The sequence below is a fragment of the Notolepis coatsorum genome (genome assembly GCF_963971535.1).
Source record: "Notolepis coatsorum genome assembly, chromosome: 18".
NCBI classification, from domain to species: Eukaryota; Metazoa; Chordata; class Actinopteri; order Aulopiformes; family Paralepididae; genus Notolepis; species Notolepis coatsorum.
Window position 1 is genome coordinate 40,849,986 of NC_140182.1, and position 24,165 is coordinate 40,874,150.

Below are 24,165 nucleotides of genomic sequence, written 5' to 3' on the forward strand. Positions count from 1 at the left end.
TTGTAGCTTGCTATTGTACATATAAAGGGAAACGATACCATTATGGACAAATTATCTACCATACATCTGACGGAGACGGAACCTGTTTCACTGCTGTATGCGGAACTGATGGAAACATCGAAAGGATCTCGGAAAGTTGTACTACAACTCCTACAACTACAACTACTATACCAACTACCACACTGGCTGCAAAAACAACAGAATTTGTTTTCACAACATCAGGTAAATTTACTTATTTTAAAGGTGCTATAGGTAACTTTTTTATGTAGAATAATCATTTTTTCTACATAAAAAAATTGAAATTTTTATAATACATCCATATAGCTTTTAACAAGGTGTGGAATAAAATTATTGCTTTTCCCCCCATAAATATTTTTTTTATAAAATGTTGGCGGGTCCAAAATTAATGAAATCATATATTTTTTTTACATTTCATGTATCCCCTCCCTACTTCCCATTTCTCCACATGGAATGCACCTGATTGAATAAATGACATGCAGATGCTCTAGTGCGACATCTAGTGGCACTAGATATTTTCCGATATCACATTTTTATGCCAATATCGGTAGGCCGATAATATCGGACATCCCTATAGTAACATATCATTACTACCATAACTCAATGATCGCCACACTGGGAACGGGATATGACTATGTGCTGCCACACTATGTGTCTATGGAGTCGCTCACCTTGTTTGTTTTAAATATTATAGCTATGGATGCAATACTATGGCCCATTTGACATCGAGTATCTATCGTTCAAGATGTGAAAAAGGAATATTTTTTCCATTCATACATTCCCGTTTTATACCGTGGTGAATATAAGTATGGTTTTAGAGTGGTTTAGGGTAATTCCTGGGAGGCTAGTAATAGGCTGCGACGCATATTATACTTAAGTCATTGGCATTTCGTCCCTATACACGCTACAATAAAAAATTCAAATGCATATGATCTGTATATTATGTTCCATCATGCATGCATGAAAGGGACGGGGTCGTTTCTGATTAATTGATTGTCAATAACGGCATTCGTTAGTACAACAGCATACGCTGATCAGAGCGATGGCTATGAAAACAAGGCACAACCAAGCTGAAATTGACGTTAAATTGCGTTAGATTCCAAAAAGAATATTCAAATTATTTGATTGCCATCTGCTAGATCGTATGTCCATTTGGGCCACGGTATAACCCCCCACAGCATAATGAATCAGGAAATAGCGAATAAAAGAAATAACAATCAAATAACGAGTATACTCATTGTTGGCGTTATTCGATTGGCGGCCAATAACGAGTATACTCGTCATTGGCGTGGAATGAGTTAATGTACATTTAGCTGTATAAATATTAAATAAATGTTTTCCCCACAACAGAAAAGCCCAGCACTACAACAACAACAATAACAGAAAAGCCCACAACAATAACAGAGGAGCCCACAACAATAACAGAAAAGCCCAAAACAACAACAACAACAACAACAACAACAACAACAACAGAAAAGCCCACAACAATAGCAAGCACAGCAGCCTCAACCCAGACCACATTATCTCCTACAGCTAGTCAGACTCCCACACCATCTTACGGTACTTCCTCTCCTGAGTGCCTTGTTTGTAAATGGTCAGATTGGAATAATAATGATTACCCAAGCTTTGGATCAGAAGGCGATTTTGAAACCATTGATAAAATTAAAGACACTAACTTGGCCGTTTGCAGCAAACCTTTAGAAATTGAGTGCAGAGCTAAGCAGTACAAGGATGACACTTTGGTTGACTTAGGTCAAAAGGTTGAATGCAACCCAAATGTTGGACTAATTTGTCGCAACCACGAACAAGGTATACCTCCGCAGTGTTTCGACTATGAGATACGAGTGAAATGCTGTGTTGACATTTGTCAGCCTCCAGTCTACACTACAACCACAAGTGCTGCATCAACAACAGAAAAGCCGACAACAACAGAAAAACCCACAACGACCACAACAACAACAACTACAGAAAAGCCTACAACTACAACAGAAAATCTAACAACGACCACAACAACAGAAATGCCCCCAATAACAACAGAAAAGCCTCCAACTACAACAGAAAAGCCCACAATAACAACAGAAAAGTCCACAACGACCACAACAACAGAAATGCCCCCAATAACAACAGAAAAGCCCACAACAACAACAACAGAAAAGCCTACAACAATAACAGAGGAGCCTACAACAATAACAGAAAAGCCCACAACAATAGCAACCACAGCAGCCTCAACCCAGACCACATTATCTCCTACAGCTGGTCAGACTCCCACACCATCTTACGGTACTTCCTCTCCTGAGTGCCTTGTTTGTAAATGGTCAGATTGGAATAATAATGATTACCCAAGCTTTGGATCAGAAGGCGATTTTGAAACCATTGATAAAATTAAAGACACTAACTTGGCCGTTTGCAGCAAACCTTTAGAAATTGAGTGCAGAGCTAAGCAGTACAAGGATGACACTTTGGTTGACTTAGGTCAAAAGGTTGAATGCAACCCAAATGTTGGACTAATTTGTCGCAACCACGAACAAGGTATACCTCCGCAGTGTTTCGACTATGAGATACGAGTGAAATGCTGTGTTGACATTTGTCAGCCTCCAGTCTACACTACAACCACAAGTGCTGCATCAACAACAGAAAAGCCGACAACAACAGAAAAACCCACAACGACCACAACAACAACAACTACAGAAAAGCCTACAACTACAACAGAAAATCTAACAACGACCACAACAACAGAAATGCCCCCAATAACAACAGAAAAGCCTCCAACTACAACAGAAAAGCCCACAATAACAACAGAAAAGTCCACAACGACCACAACAACAGAAATGCCCCCAATAACAACAGAAAAGCCCACAACAACAACAACAGAAAAGCCTACAACAATAACAGAGGAGCCTACAACAATAACAGAAAAGCCCACAACAATAGCAACCACAGCAGCCTCAACCCAGACCACATTATCTCCTACAGCTGGTCAGACTCCCACACCATCTTACGGTACTTCCTCTCCTGAGTGCCTTGTTTGTAAATGGTCAGATTGGAATAACAATGATTACCCAAGCTTTGGATCAGAAGGCGATTTTGAGACCATTGATAAAATTAAAGACACTAACTTGGCCGTTTGCAGCAAACCTTTAGAAATTGAGTGCAGAGCTAAGCAGTACAAGGATGACACTTTGGTTGACTTAGGTCAAAAGGTTGAATGCAACCCAAATGTTGGACTAATTTGTCGCAACCAGGAACAAGGTATACCTCCGATATGTTTAGACTATGAGATACGAGTGAAATGTTGTGTTGACATTTGTCAGCCTCCAGTCTACACTACAACCACAAGTGCTGCATCAACAACAAAAAAGCCCACAACTACAACAGGAAAACCCACAACGATCACAACAATAGAAAAGCCTACAATAATAACAGAAAAGTCCACAACTGCGATATCCACAGAAAAGCCCACAACAATGAAAATGACCACAACTACAACTGAAAAGCCCACGATGACAACCACAACAGTACCAATTTCAACTGCATCATCTGCCACAACCACCATTTCTGTTATCACAAATCCATTGGGTACAACACCAATGAAGCCAACCGGGGAACAGATGAAGACCACCATTTCTGCTTCACAAACAGAATCCACAATAATGACCTCAACGCTGCTCATTACTACAACAGAAAAGACCACATCAGAAAAGACCACAGCTATGACAACAGAAATGCCCCCAATAAGAACAGAAATGCCTCCAACTACAACAGAAAAGCCCACAACAACCACAACAACAACAACCGAAAAGCCTACAACAATAACAGAGGAGCCTACAACAATGACAACAGAAATGCCCCCAATAAGAACAGAAAATCCTCCAACTACAACAGAAAAGCCTGCAATGACCACAACAACAACAACAACAACCGAAAAGCCTACAACAATAACAGAGGAGCCCACAACAACAACAACAACAGGAAAACCCACAACGATCACAACAATAGAAAAGCCTACAATAATAACAGAAAAGTCCACAACTGCGATATCCACAGAAAAACCCACAACAATGAAAATGACCACGACTACAACGGAAAAGCCCACGATGACAACCACAACAGTACCAATTTCAACTGCATCATCTGCCACAACCACCATTTCTGTTATCACAAATCCATTGGGTACAACACCAATGAAGCCAACCGGGGAACAGATGAAGACCACCATTTCTACTTCACAAACAGAATCCACAATAATGACTTCAACGCTGCTCATTACTACAACAGAAAAGACCACATCAGAAAAGACCACAGCTATGACAACAGAAATGCCCCCAATAAGAACAGAAATGCCTCCAACTACAACAGAAAAGCCCACAACGACCACAACAACAACAACAACCGAAAAGCCTACAACAATAACAGAGGAGCCTACAACAATGACAACAGAAATGCCGCCAATAACAACAGAAAAGCCCACAACAACAACAACAACAGAAAAGTCCACAACGACCACAACAACAGAAATGCCCCCAATAACAACAGAAGAGCCCACAACGACCACAACAACAACAACAGAAAAGCCTACAACAACAACAACAACAACAACAATAGAAAAGCCTACAACAATAACAGAAAAGCCCACAACAATAGCAACCACAGCAGCCTCAACCCAGACCACATTATCTCCTACAGCTGGTCAGACTCCCACACCATCTTACGGTACTACCTCTCCTGAGTGCCTTGTTTGTAAATGGTCAGATTGGAATAACAATGATTACCCAAGCTTTGGATCAGAAGGCGATTTTGAAACCATTGATAAAATTAAAGACACTAACTTGGCCGTTTGCAGCAAACCTTTAGAAATTGAGTGCAGAGCTAAGCAGTACAAGGATGACACTTTGGTTGACTTAGGTCAAAAGGTTGAATGCAACCCAAATGTTGGACTAATTTGTCGCAACCAGGAACAAGGTATACCTCCGATGTGTTTCGACTATGAGATACGAGTGAAATGCTGTGTTGACATTTGTCAGCCTCCAGTCTACACTACAACCACAAGTGCTGCATCAACAACAGAAAAGCCCACAACAACAGGAACACCCACAACGATCACAACAATAGAAAAGCCTACAATAATAACAGAAAAGTCCACAACTGCGATATCCACAGAAAAGCCCACAACAATGAAAATGACCACAACTACAACTGAAAAGCCCACGATGACAACCACAACAGTACCAATTTCAACTGCATCATCTGCCACAACCACCATTTCTGTTATCACAAATCCATTGGGTACAACACCAATGAAGCCAACCGGGGAACAGATGAAGACCACCATTTCTGCTTCACAAACAGAATCCACAATAATGACCTCAACGCTGCTCATTACTACAACAGAAAAGACCACATCAGAAAAGACCACAGCTATGACAACAGAAATGCCCCCAATAAGAACAGAAAACCCTCCAACTACAACAGAAAAGCCCACAACGACCACAACAACAACAACCGAAAAGCCTACAACAATAACAGAGGAGCCTACAACAATGACAACAGAAATGCCCCCAATAACAACAGAAAAGCCTCCAACTACAACAGAAAAGTCCACAACGACCACAACAACAGAAATGCCCCCAATAATAACAGAAGAGCCCACAACGACCACAACAACAACAGAAAAGCCTACAACAACAACAACAACAACAACAACAACAACAACAGAAAAGCCTACAACAATAACAGAGGAGCCTACAACAATAACAGAGGAGCCTACAACAATAACAGAAAAGCCCACAACAATAGCAACCACAGCAGCCTCAACCCAGACCACATTATCTCCTACAGCTGGTCAGACTCCCACACCATCTTACGGTACTACCTCTCCTGAGTGCCTTGTTTGTAAATGGTCAGATTGGAATAACAATGATTACCCAAGCTTTGGATCAGAAGGCGATTTTGAAACCATTGATAAAATTAAAGACACTAACTTGGCCGTTTGCAGCAAACCTTTAGAAATTGAGTGCAGAGCTAAGCAGTACAAGGATGACACTTTGGTTGACTTAGGTCAAAAGGTTGAATGCAACCCAAATGTTGGACTAATTTGTCGCAACCAGGAACAAGGTATACCTCCGATGTGTTTCGACTATGAGATACGAGTGAAATGTTGTGTTGACATTTGTCAGCCTCCAGTCTACACTACAACCACAAGTGCTGCATCAACAACAGAAAAGCCCACAACAACAACAACAACAGGAAAGCCCACAACGATCACAACAATAGAAAAGCCTACAATAATAACAGAAAAGTCCACAACTGCGATATCCACAGAAAAGCCCACAACAATGAAAATGACCACAACTACAACTGAAAAGCCCACGATGACAACCACAACAGTACCAATTTCAACTGCATCATCTGCCACAACCACCATTTCTGTTATCACAAATCCATTGGGTACAACACCAATGAAGCCAACCGGGGAACAGATGAAGACCACCATTTCTGCTTCACAAACAGAATCCACAATAATGACCTCAACGCTGCTCATTACTACAACAGAAAAGACCACATCAGAAAAGACCACAGCTATGACAACAGAAATGCCCCCAATAAGAACAGAAATGCCTCCAACTACAACAGAAAAGCCCACAACGACCACAACAACAACAACAACAACCGAAAAGCCTACAACAATAACAGAGGAGCCTACAACAATAACAACAGAAATGCCCCCAATAAGAACAGAAAAGCCTCCAACAACAACAGAAAAGCCCACAATAACAACAGAAAAGTCCACAACGACCACAACAACAGAAATGCCCCCAATAACAACAGAAATGCCCCCAATAAGAACAGAAAAGCCTCCAACTACAACAGAAAAGCCCACAATAACAACAGAAAAGCCCACAACAACAACGACCACAACAACAACAGAAAAGCCTACAACAATAACAGAGGAGCCTACAACAATAACAGAAAAGCCCACAACAATAGCAACCACAGCAGCCTCAACCCAGACCACATTATCTCCTACAGCTGGTCAGACTCCCACACCATCTTACGGTACTTCCTCTCCTGAGTGCCTAGTTTGTAAATGGTCAGATTGGAATAACAATGATTACCCAAGCTTTGGATCAGAAGGCGATTTTGAAACCATTGATAAAATTAAAGACACTAACTTGGCCGTTTGCAGCAAACCTTTAGAAATTGAGTGCAGAGCTAAGCAGTACAAGGATGACACTTTGGTTGACTTAGGTCAAAAGGTTGAATGCAACCCAAATGTTGGACTAATTTGTCGCAACCAGGAACAAGGTATACCTCCGATATGTTTCGACTATGAGATACGAGTGAAATGTTGTGTTGACATTTGTCAGCCTCCAGTCTACACTACAACCACAAGTGCTGCATCAACAACAGAAAAGCCCACAACAACAACAACAACAGGAAAACCCACAACGATCACAACAATAGAAAAGCCTACAATAATAACAGAAAAGTCCACAACTGCGATATCCACAGAAAAGCCCACAACAATAAAAATGACCACAACTACAACTGAAAAGCCCACGATGACAACCACAACAGTACCAATTTCAACTGCATCATCTGCCACAACCACCATTTCTGTTATCACAAATCCATTGGGTACAACACCAATGAAGCCAACTGGGGAACAGATGAAGACCACCATTTCTGCTTCACAAACAGAATCCACAATAATGTCCTCAACGCTGCTCATTACTACAACAGAAAAGACCACATCAGAAAAGACCACAGCTATGACAACAGAAATGCCCCCAATAAGAACAGAAAAGCCTCCAACTACAACAGAAAAGCCCACAATAACAACAGAAAAGTCCACAACGACCACAACAACAGAAATGCCCCCAATAACAACAGAAAAGCCCACAACGACCACAACAACCGAAAAGCCTACAACAACAACAGAGGAGCCTACAACAATAACAGAGGAGCCTACAACGATCACAACAACAACAACAACAACAACAACAACAACAACAACAACAATAGAAAAGCCTACAATAATAACAGAAAAGTCCACAACTGCGATATCCACAGAAAAACCCACAACAATGAAAATGACCACAACTACAACTGAAAAGCCCACGATGACAACCACAACAGTACCAATTTCAACTGCATCATCTGCCACAACCACCATCTCTGTTATCACAAATCCATTGGGTACAACACCAATGAAGCCAACCGGGGAACAGATGAAGACCACCATTTCTACTTCACAAACAGAATCCACAATAATGACTTCAACGCTGCTCATTACTACAACAGAAAAGACCACATCAGAAAAGACCACAGCTATGACAACAGAAATGCCCCCAATAAGAACAGAAATGCCTCCAACTACGACAGAAAAGCCCACAACGACCACAACAACAACAACAACAACTGAAAAGCCTACAACAATAACAGAGGAGCCTACAACAATGATAACAGAAAAGCCTCCAATAACAACAGAAAAGCCTCCAACTACAACAGAAAAGCCTCCAACTACAACAGAAAAGCCCACAGCAACAACAGAAAAGTCCACAACGACCACAACAACAGAAATGCCCCCAATAACAACAGAAAAGCCCACAACGACCACAACAACAACAGAAAAGCCTATAACAATAACAGAAAAGCCCACAACAATAGCAACCACAGCAGCCTCAACCCAGACCACATTATCTCCTACAGCTGGTCAGACTTCCACACCATCATACGGTACTACCTCTCCTGAATGCCTTGTTTGTAAATGGTCTGATTGGAATAACAATGATTACCCAAGCCGTGGATCAGGTGGTGATTTTGAAACCATTGATCAAATTAAAGACACTAACTTGAACTTGTGCAGCAAACCTTTAGAAATTGAGTGCAGAGCTACGCAGTACAAGGATGTAACCTTGATTCAACTAGGTCAAAGAGTTGAATGCAACCCAAAGATTGGACTAATTTGTCACAACGAGGAACAACAACGTTCTATACCACCGCACTGTTATGACTATGAGATACGAGTGAAATGTTGTGTTGACATTTGTCAGCCTCCAGTCCACACTACAACCACAAGTGCTGCATCAACAACAAAAAAGCCCAAAACAACAACAACAACAACAACAACAACAACAACAACAACCACAACAACAGAAAATCCTACAACTATTACAGAGATGCCCACAGAGATGACAACTTTATGTTTATGCAAGTACAAGGACCAATATTTCCCTCCTGGTAAGTGATACAAAATCTGTATTCCTTTTTTTGGCCTTTTGTTTCATATTCATATTTGTATCTTAAAAACACAACACTGGTGATTTTGACTTTAACAATGAGGATTTGTCCACATTAGGTACTTCCATCTATAATGAGACTGATGGAGAAGGCTGGTGTTTCTCCGCTTTTTGCAATTCATCATGTAATGTGGAAAAGCAGGGGCAGCCGTGCCACACTACTGTTCCCCCGGTTATTACCTCAACTGCACCTATGACTAGTACAACATCACAAATTGGTTCTACAACTAATGTGATCCTAACAACCACGCCAGACAAGCCTGATACCAATGACAACTGTACATTTGTCAAGCCACCTAGAAAGGTATTGAAATATAAGCCTATAGTTACACAAGAACATTATGTAACAAACTGTGATAAGCATACAGCTGTAATAGTTATAATGGTATATGATCCAATGAAAGTTTATAACATTTTATGTTTCTTTATCAGGCAAGCTGGAGACAGAACTTTTAGCTGCTATTTAATTTGGTTATGGATATGGCCCATTATGAGGCATTATGTGTGTTCATATAACCTCACTTAGACTGAATTACTTCACTTCACTTTAGAATTATTAGGATTTATTTGTATAATACTATATTTTAGATGTTATATAATGTATGTCCATTAAGTGAAGTTACCTAATTTTCATTTTGTCAATTGCCACAGCCATTATTTGAGAAAAACATTAGACATTGAAGTCTAAGATTTAAATAATGATTCTGGTTATTTTCAACCTATTTACACCCTATTTGTCTGTCATCTGGCACCGTATTGCAATTGGACCACTATTGAGCGAGTTGTGTTTTCTGGGCACTTGAGTTGGCTGTGGTTCTCCTGGCTGCAATTCAGTTGGACGGGGCGACGGTAAAATATTAACACTAGAAGAACGGCACTTACCCAAGACGCTACACCGGTGTTCTGCAAAATCCTACTCCCTGCACCGGCCCTCTCCCCCATCTGGGTGACGTCAGCTATATTGATCGCCTCTTTGGGTCAAATTGCAGCCAGGAGAGCTGCACCTAACTTGAGCACCCAGAAAACACAAATTTCTCTACAGTGGACATATTGATGAGATTTAGAATTGATTGTTATGATGTTAGGTAATGTAGAAATATAAAATAGGTCTTTATGTTGAAAATAACCAGAAATAAGCCAGAATGATCCTTGCAATGCACTTATTCTCAAATGAAAAGAATATTGGGAAATGAAAAATGTTTTCTCAATAGAATGGTGAATCATGGAAGTCAGGCAACTGTACCTTTGAAACGTGTGATGCCGGTCGAGTCATCACAGAAGCGGTGACATGTAACCCGGTGACAAAACCTGACTGTGTAAATGGACAGCCACCGGTTAAGGTATATGATCAAACGGGCTGTTGCTTCCACTATGAATGTGAATGTAAGTTCAAATCAAGATTTTATTTAAATTAACATTTAGTTAATAATTTGTATAAATTAATAACTTGTGTGTGTTATATATGCATATATATGCATGTTTTTTCTTAACGTTATCCCTGATGCCGTTATTTCTTCACAGGTACATGCTATGGCTGGGGAGATCCTCATATTGTGACATTTGATGGAAAATATTACAGCTTTCAGGAGAACTGCACATATGTTTTGGTTAAAGAGATCATTCCTCAACACAATTTCAAGATTCTTATCGACAACGTGAACTGTGATTTCACTGGAACCACAACTTGCGCCAACTCCATGATTATTTACTACAAAGACTATGAAATCGTCCTAAAGCAGGAGAGAGACCCTAAGGCGGTGAATTTGGTAACTGTCCCTTCAAACATTTCTAAACATAAGTTATTTCCCTTTTTCTCACGACAATTTATTTTATTGTCGTCTGTGATTAATAATGATTAAAAACGAATTACTTTCCGAAACTGTGTTAATTCTCTCTAGGTGTTCATCAATGGAAAACGGAAATCCGGAACCTACTCTAATGAGGACCTCATCATCACAAGTTCCGGAATTGAGATTGTCTTGAGAATCCCAGAGATTCATGTGAAGGTGATGTTCAAGAGCCTTCTGTTCAGTGTCAGCCTGCCGTGGTCCCTGTTCCACAACAACACCGAAGGACAATGTGGTGAGTCACCTGCTGGCAGACAACCGCTAGTGCTATTGACTCAAATCCCGCCCTCTTTTCTTGATCCTCCAATCACAACTGTTACTTCCGGGTGGAAAGCAACAGTTATGATTGGAGGATCAAGAAAAGCGGTGACCGAGTAGTCTGAGGCAAAAGATGGTCTATACAGGAGCGTAGCTCGCCCACCCAACCAGAGGGCTTCATTTTATAAACTAACATGCCAACGTGATGTCAAAGCTGGATCAGCCAATTAGTAGGCTATACTGTACCTGTCATTGAGTACTGCCTCGGTTATCTTTGACTATGTTACAAATAGGTTTTTGGTTTTTCACTTGATATGTCAGAGTTTTGGGAGTGGCAGTGCATTTCTCAAGTGCCAGCAGCGCACAAATGCCACAATATTTGCATTTCAGAGCCCATTGTATGATTGATGTTGTACAGGTTAGGCCCACCTGATTTTCTTTGGGCCCACCAACACTCACATGTCTGGCTACCTCACTGGGCAGCATTCAGCATCAGCAGTCACAAAGCGTTTTATTTACAGTGAAGTCTTTGAGTACATGTTCAATGTACATTAAGGTCTGCAGAGTAGTAAAATGTAGAAGAGGAACAAAAACAAGCTCTCTAAAAGAACATACTGAAACTTAATTAAAGGTCCCATGCATTATAAATGGCCTTTTCCAGTGTTTAGCATTGTTTCCTAGCAATGGGGGATTATATCAATGTGGTCTGTGTCGTTAATTATCATATTGACTCATCAGTCTAGTCTCGAGTTCACGAGATCTTCCCTCACTCAACTAAGCCATTCTTATTTGACAGTATTGCTGACGTGAATAAGGTACTGATTTGCATATCTCCACCCCCTCAACAGCAGAGCGAGTGGAAATACCTTCACTTCCTCAAAGTGAAGCGAGGCAGAGAACAAGCGAGCGAGAGAGAGAGGGAGAGATAAGAGAGAGAGAGAGAGAGAGAGAGAGAGAGAGAGAGAGAGAGAGAGAGAGAGAGAGAGAGAGAGAGAGAGAGAAAGAGATAGATAGAGAGGGAGAGGAGCTTCTGTCGGCATTTTACACACAACCTGACCACGCACGTGGAGGGACTTCTCCCGGAGCACGCTCATAACACACACGCATTTTACACACAACCTGACCGCGCGTGGAGGGACTTCTCCCGGAGCACACTCATAACACACACGCATTTTACACACAACCTGACCGCCGTGGAGGGACTTCTCCCGGAGCACACTCATAACACACACAACATTTTACACACAACCTGACCGCGCGTGGAGGGACTTCTCCCATTCATAAGTGTGAATATTCCATTTAATCCTTCTGCCTCCCTATGTATTTTGTGTACATCTGGAGTTTTTCTTTGTGGATAACTTTGGCTGTCTTGATGCATATTACGTGTAAAAATGTTATAGCAATCTGTATCCCTTATGTACAAACATTTCCCATTGACTCCCATTATACATTTCTTTTTTTGCAGTTTGATTTTAAATCTATTTTATTTGGGCCCAATATTATTTGTAGTACTCAAATTCTTTCTTTGTTTTCATCACAAGGTGTCTGTGATAACGACCAGAAGAATGACTGCAGACTGCCAAACGGACAGATCCATCCCTCGTGTGTTGTGATGGCAGCTCAATGGCAAATTAACTATAAGAATAAGAGCCATTGTGAAGCTCCACCCACCGTCCCGCCCGTCCCGTCCGTCATACCCACTGAACCGCCCTCCTGCCACCCAGAAATTTGTGAAATTATACTCAGCGAGTAAGAAATAACAAACAATAAGATGACGTTGATTTATTCTGCAGTCATGCTTTGGTTGATAACCGTGTTCTTTCTTTGTACATGAAGGGTTTTCAAAGAATGCCACAAAGTGATCCCGCCCCAAGCCTTCTACGCAGCCTGTAGTTATGATCTCTGCCACTTGCCCAACACCACTTTGGGCTGCTCGAGCTTGGAAACGTATGCCATGCTGTGTGCTGGAGCTTCTGTCTGTGTAGACTGGAGGAAGCATACAAATGGACAATGCGGTAGGAGGGTTTTGTTGGTGCTGCTTTTTATTAATTGATTGAATAAATAAATACATTAATTAATTATTTATTTATTTATTTGTTTGCTAGTTGTAAATTATATGCATTTTCAGTTGATGTATAGTAAGATTTAAGTAGACTGTATTTCTAAAGCACATTTAAAACAACTATAGTTGCACCAAAGTGCTATACATATACAGTAGATGGCACTATAATAAAACACGGTAAAAACGTGGTAAAGAAAGCAATACAAATACAACAACAAGTAAGATAAAGAAATAAGAAAAGAAGAATACACAACATAAAACAGGGTAGGTGTGAAATCAGACTGTCCAGGCAAAAAAAGCTCAGTTTAAAAGCTAAAAGGCCTGGGTAAACCGAGGCAGACAGGGAGGGAACACACCTTACAGTATGTTGGGGGGAGGCCATTCTATAGCTTTGGGGCAGCAACTGTAACTAAAGCTTCATGGCCGCCCTTAGTCTTCAGCCTAGATGGAGGGACCACCAGAAGAGAGTGACTGGAGGACCTAAGAGATCTAGGAGCAACGTGGGGGAGAGGAGATCCATTAGATAAGAGGGAGCCAAGCCATTGAAGGATTTGAAAACAGTCTCTCTTTTATAGTCAGCATTCTGGCTGCAGCATTGTGTACAAGCTGCAGACGGGATATGGATGACTGGCTGATTCCTAGATACAAGGAGTTGCAGTAGTCTAGGTGGGATGTGATGAAAGTATGGATAACTTTCTTAACTCTTGGATAACTTTCTTTATCTTACCTCATCATTTTTAGAACATGAATGTCCGGAGTCTAAAGTCTACATGCCTTGTGGCCCAACTAACCCAGCAACTTGTGATGCAAGGTAGTGGCCAAGTTCCATTCTTTATTTCAGGAGTTGTCATATCATCAATTAAATCAAAATGAGATATTGATTTATTAATCTTAGTATTCAATATCATTGTTATACTACTATATTTAACTGTACGGACCTACAATACAAAGCAGCTTATTTATTGAAAGGTTCACGCTAGTTCTCAATATATGTTGGTGGCGATAAGATCTGATAATTTGGTGATAATCTGTTGGTCTGTGGTGTCTTGGCTTGATCTTAGGTACAATGGGAGGTTTGTGGAACCATGCCAGGGACAACAGGAGGGGAGCTGGCAATGTGGCACGTTTATGGAGGGATGTTTCTGTCCTGAGGGGTCACTGCTGTTCAATACATACACTGACAAATGTGTTTCCTTCTGTGGTAAGATAAATATTTGCTCCACAATCGTGGGCAACTAACGGCTGGAGAACATGAGAACTGTTGGGACTGTCTGACTCTTAACAACTAAACACTGTTAGGACTGTCTGACTCTTAACTACTAAACACTGTTAGGACTGTCTGACTCTTAACTACTAAACACTGTTAGGACTGTCTGACTCTTAACTACTAAACACTGTTAGGACTGTCTGACTCTTAACTACTAAACACGGTTAGGACTGTCTGACTCTTAACTACTAAACACTGTTGGGACTGTCTGACTCTTAACAACTAAACACTGTTAGGACTGTCTGACTCTTAACTACTAAACACTGTTAGGACTGTCTGACTCTTAACTACTAAACACGGTTAGGACTGTCTGACTCTTAACTACTAAACACTGTTAGGACTGTCTGACTCTTAACTGTCTGACTCTTAACTACTAAACACTGTTAGGACTGTCTGACTCTTAACTACTAAACACTGTTAGGACTGTCTGACTCTTAACTACTAAACACTGTTAGGACTGTCTGACTCTTAACTACTAAACACGGTTAGGACTGTCTGACTCTTAACTACTAAACACTGTTGGGACTGTCTGACTCTTAACTACTAAACACGGTTAGGACTGTCTGACTCTTAACTACTAAACACTGTTAGGACTGTCTGACTCTTAACTGTCTGACTCTTAACAACTAAACACTGTTAGGACTGTCTGACTCTTAACTACTAAACACTGTTAGGACTGTCTGACTCTTAACTACTAAACACGGTTAGGACTGTCTGACTCTTAACTACTAAACACTGTTAGGACTGTCTGACTCTTAACTGTCTGACTCTTAACTACTAAACACTGTTAGGACTGTCTGACTCTTAACTACTAAACACGGTTAAGACTGTCTGACTCTTAACTACTAAACACTGTTAGGACTGTCTGACTCTTAACTACTAAACACGGTTAGGACTGTCTGACTCTTAACTACTAAACACGGTTAGGACTGTCTGACTCTTAACTGTCTGACTCTTAACTACTAAACACTGTTAGGACTGTCTGACTCTTAACTACTAAACACGGTTAGGACTGTCTGACTCTTAACTGTCTGACTCTTAACTACTAAACACTGTTAGGACTGTCTGACTCTTAACTGTCTGACTCTTAACTACTAAACACTGTTAGGACTGTCTGACTCTTAACTAACACTGTTAGGACTGTCTGACTCTTAACTACTAAACACCGTTAGGACTGTCTGACTCTTAACTACTAAACACTGTTAGGACTGTCTGACTCTTAACTACTAAACACTGTTAGGACTGTCTGACTCTTAACTACTAAACACTGTTAGGACTGTCTGACTCTTAACTACTAAACACTGTTAGGACTGTCTGACTCTTAACTACTAAACACTGCACAGACTTGCAGAGTGGCACAGTGTGCTACAGCTACTACTATGTATACTATTATAAATAGAGTATACATTGTCTACAGTGTATTGCCATTCTATTATTATTATTATTATTATTATTATTATTATTATTATTATTATTATTATTATTATTATTATTATTATTATTATTATTATTATTATTATTATTATTATTATTATTATTATTATTATTATTATTATTATTATTATTATTATTATTATTATTATTATATTGTCCTGCCTGTACCTCCCCTCCCCCATGCTGCTATGACACCTGAATTTCCCCAAGGGGATTCATTGACTTATTTTCTTTTATTTCTTTTAAGGATGCACTGGACCTGATGGCCAACCAAAACAGGCAATCATTTATTAATAGTGTACATTTGTTATTATTCACACGTTATCTTGTTGTGGTTGTTAGCTCTTGACACTGACACTGTATGTCTTTTTGTATAATACAGCCTGGTGAGACTTGGCGGAGTGACTGTAAAGAATGTGAGTGTGATGCGGACTCTATGAGCGTTCAGTGTGAGCCTGTAGAATGCGCTCGCCCAGAACCTATTACCTGTGACCAGGAAGGCGAGGTGTTGGCGAATGTCACAGTGGACTGCTGTACAAAATCCAAATGTGGTGAGTCACCCACACCGATCAACATTCAACTTTAATAGTGAGGGCTGTTCTGTTCTAGATTGGAAACACCTTAGATGGTGACTTTTTTGTTGTATTTGAACACAGAACACATTCAAGGTGCTATAGATGATATTTATGTAGAGTAATCATAAAAAAGAAATACATCCACAGAGCTTTTACAAAAGTTGCAGAATAAAAGTATTGTTTATGTATCCCCTCCCGACTTCCCATTTCCCCACATGCAATGCACCTGATTGGATAAATGACATGCTGGTGCTCCCCCCCTCCAACCTGTTTGATGTTTGTTACAGTGGCTCTATGTTTCTGTGTTATCTCATGCTGCTTTCCCCTGTTTCCCCTGTCGTCTTATGTTCCTTTTTCATTTCTTTGTTTTACTATGTTTCTCTGTCTATTGTCAGCGACTTATTTAAGACATATAAATAAAATGAATTATTATTATTATTATTATTAGTGTGACATCTAGTGGTTGAATATTATCTATAGCACCTTTAAGATGCACTAGTTAGTATAAGATCTTCTAATAATTAAAAAAGATTATTACAAATACATTTTTGGTAATGAGATTCCTGGAATACCTCTTTACCCACAGAATGTCATAGAAGACTCTGTTCAGAGCCAGACGAATGTGACGTGGGATTTGAGCTTAAGATAAAAACACCGGAGGATAGTTGTTGCCCCTTTTATTCCTGTGGTAAGCCCTTCAATGGATTTCAGTTTATTATTATTATTACTATTATGAATGTATAATATAGCATTTTAATAACTGTACTCTATTGATGGAATCATACTTTTTATCCAGAACCCAAACATGTCTGTGTCTTCAATGGTACGGAGTACAAGGTGAGCAGCAAGATGTATTCTGCATGAAGTATTTCTCTCTTTTTTCTTTAAACAATGACAAAAAATAACTTTTTTTTGGAATTAAGATGTTTTGGTATCTTTATACAATTTAAATATGTCACAGAAACACTACCGTGAGATCATAAAGTGTTTGGACAGTGGCACTGCATTTGATGTTTAAGGGAACACGCCAACATTATGGGAATATAATGAGAGTCAGACAATACGATGGATTCCATTTCCCATAATGTTGACATGTTCCTTTAAGTTCCATACTGTCATGGGATGTTAAACGACTAAATTACCATGAGGAGCAGACTAGTCTCTAATTTTAGGGGGTTTTAAGAATATTTTCAGTTAGATGGTGATATACTAACCTAAACCTATACTGTACACTGTAGCACTCAACACTTTGATGAACATTGTTACTCAGCTGATAGAGTTGTACCCTCATGCTGACTTGTTGTACAAAACTTGTAAATTGCTTTGGATAAAAGCGTCAGCTAAATGACTAAATGTAAATGTAATGTAGATGTACAGTGTAAGATGTACAGCCTTTTCATTGTACAAGGTTGTTGCATTACAGGTTTGGTTTCCAAATGTATATGAACAGATTAATAATAATATTTTTCATATGTGGTTAAAACTTAATGATTTGTACTTAAACATCATAATAAATTGTGTAATATTCATATGCATGAAAACATCAAAGAATGTCACTGTCCAAATGGAGCTCACTACAGTATCGATCACTGCTGTGTGATTGGAGGATCAAGGATTTGAGATAGGTCAATTGCGCCCTCTTGACATTGGATGAATGTTGCAATACTAACTATAATGACAATTGCATTTCATTTCCAGCCGGGTGTGAAGGTTCCCAAAGACATGTGTGACATTTGCGATTGTGGACAAACACAGGATCCTGTCAGCAAACTGAATGAGATTGAGTGTGTTGCTATATTATGTGAAACACAGTGTCCACAGGTAAGTTGTGTTTGGCAATATTAGACCATTGCAGTAAATAATTATAGAATCCAAAAACAAATGTGGAACATGTCTATTTCAGGTTATATTTCATTTTGGTTGTTATAATATGTTATATAATATGTTGCATATCGTTTTCTACAGTCCTGTCACTCATTTGGTTTCATTTAATAAAGATAGTCTATAAGTCATACTTCTGATGTGAAGAATAGCTGATTACTGCCCCCCCCCCCCAGCAGTTTATAATCTAACATGATTACTGCCCCCCCCCCCCCCCCAGCAGTTTATAATCTAACTTGAGTACTGCCCCCCAGCAGTTTATAATCTAACATGAGTACTGCCCCCCAGCAGTTTATAATCTAACATGATTACTGCCCCCCAGCAGTTTATAATCTAACATGAGTACTGCCCCCCAGCAGTTTATAATCTAACATGATTACTGCCCCCCAGCCGTTTATAATCTAACATGATTACTGCCCACCAGCAGTTTATAATCTAACATGATTACTGCCCCCCAGCAGTTTATAATCTAACATGATTACTGCCCCCCAGCAGTTTATAATCTAACATGAGTACTGCCCCCCAGCAATTTATAATCTAACATGAGTACTGCCCCCCCCCCCCAGCAGTTTATAATCTAACATGAGTACTGCCCCCAGCAGTTTATAATCTAACATGATTATTGATCCCCCAGCAGTTTATAATCTAACATGATTATTGATCCTTCAGCAGTTTATAATCTAACATGATTACTGCCCCCCCCCCAGCAGTTTATAATCTAACATGATTATTGATCCCCCAGCAGTTTATAATCTAACATGATTACTGCCCCCCCCCCAGCAGTTTATAATCTAACATGATTATTGATCCCCCAGCAGTTTATAATCTAACATGATTACTGCCCCCCCCCAGCAGTTTATAATCTAACATGATTATTGACCCCCCAGCAGTTTATAATCTAACATGATTATTGATCCTCCAGCAGTTTATAATCTAACATGATTACTGATCCCCCAGCAGTTTATAATCTAACATGATTATTGATCCTCCAGCAGTTTATAATCTATGATGACTAGTAATAAACCCCCTGGGAAGCATGGCTAAACAGCAAATAGGTTTCACTAAGGATCACTTAGAAATTATTTTACTAAATTATTATTATTATTTTATGATTATGTTATTATTATTGTATTGTTATTGTTTTTGTTATATTAATATAGTAAATTGTGATACATTCTAATCTGTGTCATTTGGGTCTTTCAAAAGGGTTATAAGTATGAAGTTATACCTGGAGAGTGCTGTGGACAATGCAAACCTACAAGTTGTATTCTTGTGTTGCCAGGCAACATAACTCAAGTTATTGAGGTGAGTTTGTCGTAATGGACAGTAAATCACTATTATACATTTCCCTAATTTTAATTCTGTAAATTGGCTTCTTAAATGTTCACTTGAACTTGTTGATTTTTGTGAATGGACCTCCTCATCCTGATTACATTACAGCCTCTGGATTCATGGTCACCACCAGATGACAAGTGTACCAAGTATGAATGCACAAAGAACGAGGAGCAGTTTGTAATTATCGAATCCAGCAGCAAGTGCCCGGAACTTGATCTAAATAATTGCATTCCTGTGAGTATATCTGTAATGTGAACTTGGGATCTGTTGTTGTTGTTGTTATTGTTGTTGATATCTGTATTATTGACTTTTATTTTTTCTCTTTCATCTCTAGTGGCTACTGGCCACATTTCATCTACCCCCGATTACTATAATTCCATCCATTAATTCCCTTATCAGAGACATTGGATGGAAATGCACAAAAATGTCAAGGCTCAAAAACAAAAACCTATTTACTAGCTAGAACAAATTGAATTCCATTTACATCCACACAAGTTCAAGCTGATCCCAAAGCATTTCCAATAATGAAATACTGACACAGCCATAATCACAGCTATAAACTAAAGATGTTTTGGTTTTTCAGTGGAAACTACAAGATATAAAAAGCACTACCACATTTATTTTACAAATTGGCTGAAACGGTAACAGAATGCATAAAGAGGAAACCTGATGCTGATATGATCCTATATGCATGGCTCTATTATTTTGTTTTATTTTGTTGATTAGTAATGTGTGTATAACTTTGTATCTTGTTAAAAATTCCAACTGTACAGGGAACTGAAAAGACTGATGCAAACGGTTGTTGCCAAACCTGTAAGTAACAAATCTGATCTCTGATTCTTATAATTGCACTGCATGATAACGGTTGCTGAATTTGCCCCTCAGCTTTGCCGTAAATTTTTCCACAATATGTTGAGTTTACATGCCAATGTTGTCTCGGTTTCTTCATAAACTCAGTCACAATCAGTAGGAACTCCTGTTATTCCAACACAGTAATTCAACATTGGCAGAAGAAATAAATAAACCAGACGTAGAACCAGACGTATAATGTAGAACCAGACGTATATTATGGATTTACTGAACTGGTAGCACAGCCTGGATGTTGGCATGAAAAAGAAAACAACTTGAGGATGTTAAACTGAGGGCTGACATGGCACATTTTGTATTTAAGCATTACATCACGCGCAGGAGTGGTTTAAATAACACAGTGGTCGTTAGACCCCCCTAGGCATGGTTTATTGTTCACAAATCACGACTGCAAGTGGTGTAAAGCTTTTATACAACTGCCAGATTCATCCAACCTTATTTCTATACAATAAACACACATTAATCGAAGATTTATTGAAATTGTGTGGCGGTGGGTGGAGACTAGAGTGAGCGCTGACAGTCAAAAGGAAAAAGAAATTGAAAAGAAAATTGAAAATTAATCAATCAATCAATCCGCGATTTTTCTTTTGTTACAGAATGATTCAAGACCCATCAATTACATCATCCAACATTGTTTAAACGACTAAGACATTCGCTGTGACAGAATCGCTTGATATTTAGTCGTTTAGTCGCTATCAACATATCCATTTGTAAAGATTATTGTCCACCTTCTTGTGATTCGGCGGAGTGATGTGTTGTGGTTCGGTTGTGGGCGGGTCCTGGGCCAGCAGCGTGGAATTGTTGCCAATAAAGACGTGTAAAATGACTGTTTCAGCCAATCAGAATCGAGAAATTTGCATGCCGTTGTATAAAAAACATTTACAAACTGTATCTGTGGTGTCACTACTTTTTTTTCTTTTTTTACGTATTCTCTCATTGTTTTTAGGTACACCGCGGTACAACTGTGAGGTCAAGAAGAACATGACCTATTTTTCCAACTCCGGCTGCACGTCGACCAAGGAAGTGGAGATGACGTCATGCGAGGGCTCCTGTGCAACCAATTCTATGTGAGATTTATAAGACTGCAAACAATGATTTATAACTCCTGCAAACAATGATTTATAACTCCTACAAACAATGATTTATAACTCCTACAAACAATGATTTATAACTCCTACAAACAATGATTTATAATTCCTACAAACAATGATTTATAACTCCTACAAACAATGATTTTGAGGTTACAGGACCTACTGTGTCACATCAAAATTATCCTGTTTTCTGAACAACTGTGAAATCTGTGTTCTAGTTATGTTTATTGAACTTGAGGTGAATGTTTGAAAGGAATTATTGACCTCAGCTCTGCTCCGTTCCCTGTCGGCTGGCACTGCTTCGTGATACATGAAATGCATGCCCACACCCAAACAGAGCTGGCAACATGCCAGTTAAAATCTGAGAAATAGCTGCACACTCATTTATTTAACAGGGTAGGTTCTCTGAGCACGGATGCTCTTCTTCAGCCACACCCTGTTTCACATTCACACAGTTACATACAGTACATTCACACCTGAGAGCTGCCCAGTACAACCACAGTCTGACACTGTTTGACCACTAGGAGCTGCCCAGTACAACCACAGTCTGACACTGTTTGACCATTAGGAGCTGCCCAGTACAACCACAGTCTGACACTGTTTGACCATTAGGAGCTGCCCAGTACAACCACAGTCTGACACTGTTTGACCACTAGGAGCTGCCCAGTACAACCACAGTCTGACACTGTTGACCACTAGAAGCTGCCCAGTACAACCACAGTCTGACACTGTTGACCACTAGGAGCTGCCCAATATAACCACAGTCTGACACTGTTGACCATTAGGAGCTGCCCAGTACAACCTCAGTCTGACACTATTGGTCATTGAGCAGCTCCACTAAAGCAATTAGCAGGTTAAGTGCATTGCACAAGGGCACAGCGGTTGGTACTGAGAAACGGGAGAGAGTTATTCATTTACTTCCCCGTCCTGATTTTTCCTGCTGGTCCGGCGGATCGAACCGGGGACCTTCTGGTCCCAAGCCCGCTTCTCTAACCTTTAGGCTATCACTGCTTTCAATCAAATTGTCACACAAAGGAGAAAACGATGTAGTGTACACTGTTTTTAAGTGGTCAGCACTGTTTTTAACTGGTCAGCACTGTTTTTAACCAGTCAGCACGATTTTAAACTGGTCAGTACTGATTGTAACTGGTCATTACTGTTTCTAACATTTTTGTTGTGTCTCTTATTTAAAGGTTCTCAGTGGAGAAGTATGCTTTGATGCACTCGTGTTCCTGCTGTCAAGAAATGTCCGTCACCGAGAAGTCGGTGATGATGATCTGCCCAGGTGGCAAGAAGATTGTTGGGTCCTACATTTACATTGAAAAGTGTGGCTGTCATGTCACAGAGTGCGATGCGAAGCGTGTAACATAAAACAGAGAGAGGCCCAGGATGTCAGCGTGAAGGATTTAGTTCAAGCGACCATATTCACACCGTGGCCATGTTGCTCTGACGTCGTGCTCAGGTGTGAATATGGTCACTTTAAAGAGAAAGGCCATTTAGTCTAGATTTGTGACCCTAAACAAGTGCCTCCAAAAGCGAGAGATGAGATCCAAGACACATAGCCAGGAGCCGGTCCCATTGACAATGAATGAGAGGATGGACCTTTATTCTCACAGAATGAGTTTTTACATCCAAATGGTCTTTATTTCACACCAGTGTTAAACCACCCTGACATCATCCACAGAGATCGTCTCCCATTCGCCATCGGTGGAGTAGAGACTTGTCCTATAAGGTTATAGGAACATAATTTTGTGAACCCTATTTTAGAGTGGACTTTCCCTTTAAGTGGACAGACAATGAATATGTGCAGAATGACATCATTATATATAGTGGCAATAGTATGGTCAGATTATTACTTTGTAGTGACCAATAAGCATATAAAAAATAAACGTTATTAAACTGCAGCAAATCTTAAGATTCAAATGTTTTTGTGATTTATTTCTCTTTGCTATTTAAAGAAGATTCAACTTGATGTGAATTGACATACAGTATTTACACAATGTACTTTATTCCATTAGGGAGGAACACAGATTTTAAGAAATTACATAATGTCATTCTTAGGTAGGAATATCCAATCAGTACGTTTGAAAATGTATATGTCTATATAGGGTTGTGTGTGTATCTGGTATACAGGGTTGCAATGGTGGAAAGTAAGTATTTACTCAAGTAATAATAATAATAATACATTTGTTTTATATAGCACCTATATGGTATCTCAAAGCACTTTACAG

General features: G+C 39.7%; 1 protein-coding gene across 1 annotated transcript in view; it reads left to right on the forward strand.

Moving 5' to 3' along the window:
• LOC311245226 (uncharacterized protein) overlaps positions 1-23,849 on the forward strand; it is a 45,932-nt gene extending 22,083 nt beyond the window's left edge. Inside the window, exons 29-48 of the mRNA XM_084335056.1 lie at positions 7-222; positions 1,369-9,258; positions 9,377-9,621; positions 10,529-10,700; positions 10,839-11,083; positions 11,216-11,399; positions 12,964-13,171; positions 13,259-13,437; positions 14,226-14,295; positions 14,546-14,685; positions 16,433-16,464; positions 16,568-16,736; positions 17,347-17,448; positions 17,557-17,597; positions 18,459-18,581; positions 19,848-19,946; positions 20,082-20,210; positions 20,750-20,789; positions 21,790-21,910; positions 23,128-23,849. Of these exons, the coding sequence (XP_084191182.1) occupies positions 7-222; positions 1,369-9,258; positions 9,377-9,621; positions 10,529-10,700; positions 10,839-11,083; positions 11,216-11,399; positions 12,964-13,171; positions 13,259-13,437; positions 14,226-14,295; positions 14,546-14,685; positions 16,433-16,464; positions 16,568-16,736; positions 17,347-17,448; positions 17,557-17,597; positions 18,459-18,581; positions 19,848-19,946; positions 20,082-20,210; positions 20,750-20,789; positions 21,790-21,910; positions 23,128-23,305 (10,583 nt within the window). The 3' untranslated portion in view covers positions 23,306-23,849. The remainder of the gene's footprint in view (positions 1-6; positions 223-1,368; positions 9,259-9,376; positions 9,622-10,528; positions 10,701-10,838; positions 11,084-11,215; positions 11,400-12,963; positions 13,172-13,258; positions 13,438-14,225; positions 14,296-14,545; positions 14,686-16,432; positions 16,465-16,567; positions 16,737-17,346; positions 17,449-17,556; positions 17,598-18,458; positions 18,582-19,847; positions 19,947-20,081; positions 20,211-20,749; positions 20,790-21,789; positions 21,911-23,127) is intronic.
• The last annotated feature ends 316 nt before the right edge of the window (positions 23,850-24,165 follow it).